The sequence below is a fragment of the Lygodium microphyllum genome, chromosome 2, assembly GCF_053477565.2.
Source record: "Lygodium microphyllum isolate KBCC chromosome 2, Lygodium_microphyllum_v1.1.10, whole genome shotgun sequence".
NCBI classification, from domain to species: Eukaryota; Viridiplantae; Streptophyta; class Polypodiopsida; order Schizaeales; family Lygodiaceae; genus Lygodium; species Lygodium microphyllum.
This window is the reverse complement of record NC_141136.1, coordinates 122,800,789-122,810,770: the sequence shown is the minus strand read 5'-3', so window position 1 is coordinate 122,810,770 and position 9,982 is coordinate 122,800,789. Positions and strand designations below refer to the sequence as shown.

General features: G+C 41.0%; 1 protein-coding gene across 2 annotated transcripts in view; it reads left to right on the top strand.

Moving 5' to 3' along the window:
• Positions 1 to 1,120: 1,120 nt before the first annotated feature.
• LOC148040267 (GATA transcription factor 26-like) overlaps positions 1,121 to 9,982 on the top strand; it is a 52,698-nt gene continuing 43,836 nt past the window's right edge. The window contains exons 1-2 of one of the 2 annotated variants that reach the window (XM_087698058.1): positions 1,121 to 1,896; positions 3,523 to 3,903. In XM_087698058.1, the coding sequence (XP_087554184.1) occupies positions 1,857 to 1,896; positions 3,523 to 3,903 (421 nt within the window). In that variant the 5' untranslated portion in view covers positions 1,121 to 1,856. The remainder of the gene's footprint in view (positions 1,897 to 3,522; positions 3,904 to 9,982) is intronic. The other variant, XM_087698061.1, reaches the window with a different exon arrangement.

Here is a 9,982-nt window from a genome sequence, read left to right as displayed (position 1 = left end):
TATCTATTTTACAAGTGAATTTGTTGCGCCCCCATCCCCCGTGCCACAAAAAAAAGAGGATAAATCGAAGGTTAACTATCCAAAGTTTAATGGAGCATAAAATTGAATGATGCACAAGAGTTACCCTAAATTTGATCAATATGCACAAATTTCGACCATAGGTATTGTGAATTGATTGCTAGCCTTACATGGAGGGAATTACCAAATATGGAGAGACAAAATCCAACAATACACATATCCCAATGCAATAATAAAGCCATGCTTTTGGGTATCATAATAATATCACAATGTTCAAATAAAGAAAGGAAGGCCATTGTTTTTTGGGAGGAGTGGCCATGACTCTTGACACCATGTGAACTCCATCTTACTTGAGGACATGTTATGGATTTATAAGGCTAGTGGGGAGCAAAAAGACAACCATGTACCCATTAAAAGCCAAAAGAGAAGAGTATAAAAAACACATAAACAAGAACTAAAGGAGAGACTCGAAATGGAAAGGAGGACAAACAATGAATTAGGACAAATAGTGGATTATAGGACTTGGATATTTAAAATTTACAGCAAAAAATATTGTCCTTTGTGGCAAACATAAAATGCTCTGTGTTGGTCAAGGGGGAGTCCATTGTAGGAGGAGAGAGCTAACATGGGATGCATGACTTATAACCCTTTTTTTGGGGTAGAAAATATAAATTATTAGAAAAATTGGGTATTTAATATTTTACCAATGAGCTATCTGTTTTTTAAAAATTGTCTGCATTTTTTTCGGTAATAAGTGTTGCTGTTGTTTTTTTTTGTTGAAAAATTGATAAAAATATTTATAGCTTTTGTTGTAGAAATTGTAAATTAGTAAAAGTTGGGGCTTTTAGTTTTGTCGAATGAATCATCTACTTCCCCATAATTGACTGCAATATTTTTTTTGTTGGGTTTTTCATTTTACCTGACAAAATCAAATAATTTATTTTCTGGAAATTGACTAACATTTTTTTTTGGGGGGTTGTAGGTACTTTTGTTTTTTTTTTTTTGGTTGATTTAAAAAAGAAGGAAAAAAGGAGGCTAAAAAGGGGTAAAAAAAAAGGAGAAGAAAACCGAGTTATCATTCCTTAAAGCTCCGAAACACAAAACACTAAAAGATGAAACGCATTTTCCCGAAGGCTCAATTTTTTTGTTTGGGTCTGCCAGCGTCCTGTGACTGAACTGCCTGCAGTCTAATTCCTGTGTTCCTGGCATATCACAGTGAGCTCTGCTGTGCTTCCTTCCCGTTTAGGCATTAGCCCATTAGTACCCATCAGCTTGAGCCAAATTCCTATCCATCCAATGCCCCCCTTTCCTGCCTAATTGCATCAGTCCAAACGTCCCCCCTTACCTGCAGTTTCCTGCTAAACCCTACCTGCTCCATCTCCATACCCACCCCCTGCTCCAATTCCTTGCATTTAGAGATAGATACCCTTCCTTACATTCTTATCCCTATTTTCAAGAAAAAAAAATTCATAATCCCCCATTTTGATTTTTTTTCCTCCGCTTTTGACTTTCCTAGCAACCCCCCTCCTTTGTCGGATTGATATTTTGCTGGCCTTTTGCCAATTTTACTGGAAATACAAGGAAAAAAAGAGAAAACAGAAAAGGGGGGAAAAGAAAAAACCAGCTGCTGTTGTGGGCGCTTGAGTTTGGTTTATCTTTTGCATTTCTGGATCATAATTGGAGGAAGGAGGCCTCAATAATACATGGACTTGTAAGGATTGCTCTCTTTTTTCTCTCTGACAATTTATGCTTGTGTAGTAGCCCATTTGGAGGCCCTCATCAAAAGTCAAAAAGAGTGGAAGCCCCATACCAAGAGAGCTGTGTTGCAAAGGACTCGGATGGGCAAGCAAGGTCCCTGCTGCCATTGCGGTATCTCCAGTAAGTTATTAACCTTTCTTTCCATCATGTTCTACTGCCAAATTGGGTAACCCCAGGAAAAGAAGGACAAAGCTTTTTCTGTTTCCTTGTCCCATTACTGTATGTGCTCATCATGTTAACCGAAGTTTGAAAAGGCAGAGAGTCAAGAATAAGAAAGCTCCTAATGTCATTGACCTTATAGCTGGAACAGCATTTCATGTATGTTCTCTTCACCAGACTATCAGAAGAAACTGATTCGTGAACGACAGAAGCATGGGAAACCTACTATTGGATGCTCATATACAAGTAAAGCATCCCATGTATGTGCAAATCAAGAGACAGGCAATTAGCATTTCTTGCATGTTCAGTGTAACCGTTAGTAATCCAACACCATATGAGCTCAATGCTTTCTCAGACAAGAGAATACAAGTACCTTTAGAAACCAATGCATGAAGCTGAAGTGAATGAGTGACACTAGGAAGTGCATTGTAAAACTCATCCATCTCTTGCGTGTTCAAGAAGTTCAAATGGGTTGTATTGCAAATGCAGAGCACTGGACTCCTGTATGAGTGACAATATGAAGTGGATGGTACATGTCTCCATCGTTAGTGTGCTCAAGAGATTGAATTAGGGTGTATTGCAAATGCAAAGCACTACACTTATTACTTCTGCTTGATCAATTGAGGGTGAGCTCATATTGAAACTTTCAAGCATGATTTTGCATATGCGTTTTTTCTGTCATACACTTAACGTGCACTGGACAAATCATTGACAAATTTGCTAACTCGTCTTTCTTTGACATGTGTGCTCAAGAGATAAACATAGCTAATAAATACTACTGATATATTTAAACCGGGCTAGCTTAGCTGACTGGTTTGCTAAAGCTGCTCAGGAGTCACCTAGTTTTTCTTTTAAAAAATTGATGAGCACTTTGGTTTCAGATATGCAAGACATTTAAAGTTCAGTGTCAACCTTATATGAAAAACCTTTATTGAGTATGCAATTTCACAATTGATAATAGCTTATGATGCATTTGTAACTTGTTCCCTCCTGCATAGACTAATGCATTTGGTTTGACGAACTGACATTTTTGGTTCTGTGATGCCCTCTAAATCAATGAGGATTGACAATAGCTTATGATGCATTTGTAACTTGTTCCCTCCTGCATAGATTAATGCATTTGCATTGATGAACTGATGTTTTTGGCTCTGGCATGCCCTCTCAATCTCAATGAGAATGCACAAGGGACTAGTCATGACACTGAAAGCATGCTGAATTGTGTACACAAACATGTATGGACATACTGTTGCTTGCTTTTGAGTGTCTCAACTAATTTACATAATTTTGACAGCAGGCTGATGCAAAATTTGCAATTGGCAGTCTGTTACTGCCTTACTTCTCCTCTTGAACCTTGACCGAGATGAAGCTTGAGACTTGAGCTTCTCTTGTCTTTGGCTACACTGTGTAATCATAGTAAGATTAGTTTTCTGTGTCTGTTTTGTTGGAGTAAGCAGAAAGGACTGGTGGTTGATTTAGCCGCAGAATAACAGTTAACCGAAGTGGTGCTCTGTAAAATTTCTTGGTTTGTGCAGATTAGAGGAATGTGGTTTTATTGAAACAACTCAAACATGAGGGCTAACTTTGCAGGCACACCATTATGGCGTAATGGTCCGCCTGACAAACCTGTACTTTGCAATGCATGTGGCTCAAGATGGAGAACAAAGGGTACTCTGGTAAACTACATGCCGATGCATTCTGGAGGGTGTGGGTTGAAGGGTCGTCTTACAGAAACAAAGGCAAAACATGCAAAGAAAAGATCTCAAAACTTTAAAGGTGATGAGGGGCACTTGCTCAAGAGAAAGAAACCATGTGAGGCTTTATCATACTTATCCAATGAACATCACAAAATAGATTACAGCTCCAGTCTAGGTTTGGAGGAGGAAGTTAGCACCAGGTCAAGTTCAGGATCAGGACTTTCATATTCAGAGAGTTGTGCACAATACATAACACTGTCGGAATCTTGTTCAGGTATGTACAATCTTGCCAAAGTGATTCTTGGTAATGCTTCTGTTGCAGTTTTAGGTTCACGATATGAACTCTTTGTTTGAGAAATTGAATTCTTAGAAAATCTGTAAAAATGGAGAAGAATTTATCCCGTTGGTGTGTTCAACCTGCTAGTTTGCTGGTGGGGCTGGCAAGATTGGTCCATGTTTCCTGTTTATGACAGATATTGGGTTATGGGTGATTAGGGGTCATCTCGAAGATGGCAGCATGCAGTGTGTATCCAGTCAATGCTGTGTCATGGTTTGATCTGACCTCTATCATTTAGTTCCCACTGCACTCTATGTCATTGTTCAACATAGTACTACCGTCTAACTTTTTGCCATGTTTTGGGAATAGATCTTCTATCGATGCTTCCATGCCATATCATTGTTGTGTAAGTGGTTCTTGTATGAACCAATTCTAACTTTGAGACAAATATGTTCTTTTATCGCAAGGGCTGCCCAGTTTGCCTCTAATCTTGCATCCTTGGACCAAGAGAAAGGTCAGAAATGATGCACAAAGTGCTCTTGTTGTGTAGTTTTAAGGCTTTATCAAGCTTCTTGTTTTGAAGCATTCTATACTTGACAAACTGTTACTCCTCTATCTTGACAGTAGGCAGTCCCATATAGCCTGTGTTGAAGATGGAGATGGCAGCTCCAAGCTCAGTACATAGCGTGAACAGTAGAGAGAGAGTGTGTAGACACAGCTTGACACACGATTCATTCACAAGTGTGTAAGACAAGTACAAAGTACAACCCTTAGACCTTAGGGTTGTGTAGGTGACTTAAGGTGTGTTCATACCTGAAAGTGCAGTAAGTGACCGAATTGTGCAACATAAACACACAAATAGAGAATAATGTAACGCGGGGGGGGAAAAACCTCTTTTATGGAGAGTAAAAAGTGCCCTAGTGTTCTATTGCAGATCACCAACACTCCTTTGTGAGTGTAGTAGGTGTGAGTCAAACCCAATAAACACCCTTGGAGTCAAAAGTAATTAGCATACAAGGATCACCCACCAAAGGAGATCAAATTTAAAGCAGTGTGAAATGCTTTAAATTTGTTACAAGGAAGAGCTTTGGTGAAGATATCTGCCACATTGTTGTTGGTAGGACAGTAGACAAGACTGATATCCCTTGCATGTAGCCTCTCTCTAACAAAGTGATAATGCATCTCTATGCGTTTCGTGCTTGCATGAAACAATGGGTTTCGTGCCACTGCAATGGCACTCTGACTGTTAGTAAACAAAGGAGTAGGCTTCGTGATAGATATATCAAAATCAGCCAACAAACGTCTCAGTCATACACATTCAACTGTAGTAGCGAAAGCTGCCTTGTATTCAGCTTCACAAGGCGATGTGGCAACAGTGGATTGTTTCTTGCTAAGCCAAGAAAAAAACAGTTTCCACTTGTATAGTGACGTGAATCAAAATCACGAGCTTAATCGGAATCACTGTAAGCATATAATTGCAATGCCCCCCCTTGGCTTAAAGCAATCCAAGAGTCCTGGTGCCTTGCAAGTAACGAAAAACATACTTCACAGCTTGCCAATGTGACATGTGTGGGCTATGCATATATCTGCTCAAGGCTAGAACTGCAAGTTGAATATCTTGCCTTGTGTTGCATAAATAAATAAGGCATCCAGCTACTACTGGAGCATATGTATAAATGTCAAACAGATCATTATCGTCATGCATGCAAAGACAGCTTGAGTCCCCAGTCTCCATTGGTGTGCTAACTGGCCTGCAATCTTGGAAGCCAAATCTCTCAAGGAGTTTACTAATATATTTGGACTGTGACAATCCAATGCCTTTAGCATCATGAATAAACTAAATGCCCAAATAGTAATGCAAAGGCCCCAAATCTGTTATGTCAAAAGTTTGCTGCAAAATTTTCTTGAATGCCGAATTATGTACATGCTCTTGATGAACCTCAAGTTCAATATCTTACTGAATATTCAGATCAGCCATAGTCTGGATTTTTGCATTGTTTAATGGAGCAGCTGGCTGAACATTTTGTTCATTTAATGAAGCTCCAGTTGTATCACTAAAAGAAATAGGCAGTAGCCCTTCAAACACATCATTTGCAGCTTGATACGTGTCAAAATTAGCAATAGATAATTCTGATTTTTCATTAAAAATCACATCCCTCATGACAAAGACTTTCTTGGAAACAGGATCATACTATCTGTACCCTTTGCTTTCACTACTGTACCCCACAAATATGCACTTGACAGCCTTATTGTCCAACTTCTTTCTCAATACTTTGGGAATATGAGCATATGCAAGGCACCCAAAAGTATAAAAGTGACCAACTGAAGGTTTACAATTGTTCCAAGCCTCAAAAGGCGTGACATTTTTCAATGTCTTAGTAGGGCACCTGTTCAAAACGTGACAAGCACACATAACTACTTTCATCCAAAAAACATGTGGTAAGTTTTTAGCTTTCAGCCTACATCTGTCCATCTCCATGAGTGACTAAATCTTCCTTTCTGCAACTTTTACCAAGGGCGTCTTGCCTTTTAGGCGTTTTGTGTTTCGGCGCCAGTGAAATGCATTTCGCGGTTGCCATGCTGCCATGTCATCAAAATTGCTGTGTTTTGTTGCAGCAGTAGTTGCTTGCATCGACCTAGGTGTTTTTGGCTTGTTGCTGCCACTCTTCCTAGTTGTCTAGTCTTGTCTGACACTGATCCAAACTCTTCAAGTCTATGTTTGCTGCTGTTGTATACATTTGGAGATTGTTTGTTGTGGCATTGTTGTGCTTTAGGATACCTTACCATTTGAGCTTGAGAACCCAAAAGGCTGTCCAACGTAAATCTCCTCCTTTAAGCCCTCATTAAAAAAATGTAGATATCACATCAAGCTGATAGACGAGTCATCTCCTATGGCTAGCTTGGGCAAGTATTGTATGGATGTTGGCCATTTGGGTAGTAGGAGCAAATGTGGCATCAAAATCTACACTTCGTGGGCCTTGTGTTTGTCCAACGTGCCATCAATGTGGTATTTTATATTGAAGATCCACTTCACTCAACTTGCGATGATGAGTGGGCTTAGGCACAAGCTCCCACGTGCCATTCCGCTCAAAGTGAATCGAACTCCCATAGCAATGCCAAGTTGTCTTGTCCACATCTCCTTATTTTGAAAAATAAGAAGACTCCTTCTCAAGCTCTTGCACATTCACCATCATAGCATGGCCGCCTTGTGAGCTACCCATTTCATGTGGAGATGAGAAATAATTGCCACTCGCTGAGCTCAAGGCATTGAGGTTTGCTTCCCCTTTTGAGGGGTGGAAACTAGGCCCCCCTTTGAAGATATCAAAGGGGACTCTTTGTGAACTTGGTTACACAACCATGCAAATTGCAATAGTTAACACTTAGGTGACAACTTATTTAAAAATAGAGTGGCTTGGTCATCATTTGACTTTGGGGGACAAGTGATGGCAAATTCAGCAAGCAATGTTTGATTCTCAGCCAATTTGACCTTTAAGGCATTCCTTTGAGTGATTTTGAACTCTTGGAGCTCATTGTCAAGATTGATGCAATGGGCATGATTATGAGGTGCATGGCGGTTGGTCAAATGGTACCCAACGCTCAAATGCAAGGCCAACACTCAAATGCATGAGCTTAACTATGGTTGTAGCATTACAACACTTGTGAGAGGGTATTACCCCCATATGAAGATCATAGTGGGTTAGGTTGGGGTTCCTATCCTTGAACGAGGTCTCATAGACCTTGGGAATCCAACATGTGCCACATAAGGTCAGATTATGTTGCGTAATTTGACTTGTTTGAAGCAAGTCCTATAACTAAACATGTGCTTGGCCATAACAGTAGAGTGGGATGAATGAGATGAGGGTAAGACAAGGTGGCAAAACATTAGAAGGTGTTTGGTTAGGTAATCACATGTGGCAATGAAGTGCTTGTTATGGGTACTCTAGGTGGGTAACCAATGTAAGGTGGAATTGCTTGATATAAGGAGGATGGCCCTATAGGCATTTATATTTGTTCTAACTTTTGTGGTCACTTAGAGTGCAATGTTTAAGGCTTGATATGCTGAGGCAAATACCCTTGTGTGTGAGCTTCAAAGGGTGCTTGGTTTAGGAGTGGAACTGCCGCCATAGTTGTACCTTCTCCACCTAGCTGAGTGGAATAGAAACTATGGGATGTGGTCCTAAAGGAATAGGACCCTCTAGAGTGTTGTGATTAGTAAAAAAGTGGATGTGTCAATGGAGCAATGAAAGATGGAAGGAGTGAAGGAATGGGTGAATGAGTAGGTATTGAGTGTGAGAAGGTGATACAACAAAAGCAAAAATATCAGAATAAGCATGAGTTTGAGAAGTATTACCTTCCCTACCTCTAGAAGCATCTCTTCTCATATTCATAGACTGATATGGCTTGGTCAGAGAGGTAGGCACCGATCCCTCAGAGCTTGTAATGAGGGGAAATCGGTGGTGTGGGAGAAGGCTTTGAGGGCGATTGCTTTCTTGAGGTTGATTGGGACATCTCCAAATTGATTGAGACATCTTCAAGAGTGTTTTCATGTGTTCTTGAATGCCAAGCTTTCTGAATCAAGGCTCAGGTGTTAGTCAAGAGCACTCGGCTCTAATAGCACTTAAGGAAATGCTAGGGCAAACATATAGAAATGCAAATGTATGACACGATGTAGACACAATCAGATGAATGATCAATGAAGCTGTGAGTGTATAGATGTGATGAATCATACAAGGGGCCTTGAACCTCTGTGTCCGAAGGATTGGGTTACAATGGAGTTGGGAGTGATGTTGGAAGCACGTACAATAGCTTGGAGAGTATGTTGTACTTGAGATGGATCCCAAAACACAACAGCAGCAGGCCAACTGGTATGTTGATGATATGGGCAGGAGTGAACGAACAATAGCTTAGATGATGACTCCAGGCAGCAAAAGGCAAGTTATGCTGCCTCAGATGCATGCCAGTTGATGGCAGGAGATGAGAATGATGGTGACATCAGCTGTCCGCCCCTAGCTGCTGTAAACACAGTGGGCACAACAGAAAACATAGACAGCAGCAGCTCTAGATGATGGTGATGTGGCTGGGCAGCAGGGGGATGGGGTGAAAGATGGTAGTGATGACTCCTCCAGGCAGGCTGGCAGCTTCAGCAGGCTGGCGGAGCCCCTGCAGATCAGGCGGCAGCTGGACAGCAGGGTGGCACCCGTAAACAGTGAATGGCAGGTCCTGAAGAGGGTGTGGGCAGTAGAATAGTGTGAGATGGCTGTTGGCTGAGGCAAAGTGGTGCCACCCTGCATATCAGAGGCGGCAGCTGGACAGCAGGGTGGCACCTGTAAACAGTGAATGGCAGGTCCTGAAGAGGGTGTGGGCAGTAGAATAGTGTGAGATGGCTGTTGGCTGAGGCAAAGTGGTGTTAATAATGAGGGATTAGGATGGATCACCCCCACATGTCCTTATGTAGGGGATTTTTGGGCATTCATCCTAGTGTCCCAAATAAATATGCCTTTTTCACAAATAATTCTTTTAGGGGCTGTTTAAATCAGGCCGAAATGCATGATAATTTCTGCTAATTGAGGCCTTTGATTTTTCTTGCCCAACAGCACAGTGTATGGCTCACAACTAGGTGATGGTTATGACAGCTAACAATTGCGTAGAAGGGTCTGGTGGACTCCATGTGGACAACTAGGTGATGGTTATGACAGCTCACAACTAGGTGATGGTTATGACAACTAACAATTGCGTAGAAGGGTCTGGTGGATTCCATGTGGACGATGGGTGCTTCTGCAACATTATGCCACCCCTGAGGGACAGATTTGGCATCTGTCTCCTTCAAAAGATTTTCAAACATAAATAATTATTGGAAAAGGGGATTTAAATGCTATCCTAGCATGCAAAGTTTTGATAATACTGCTATCATTCTCTTGCCAAATCAAGTAGCTGTTAAATAGTAGTCACTGATTCCTTTTTTCATATTCCTACACGTCCATCACTAGGTCTATGATGCAAGAAAGTTGAATGGAGTTTGGATATTTCATGGGTTTGCTGTGACATTTTGCTCATGTTTTTGTACGTCATTACTATC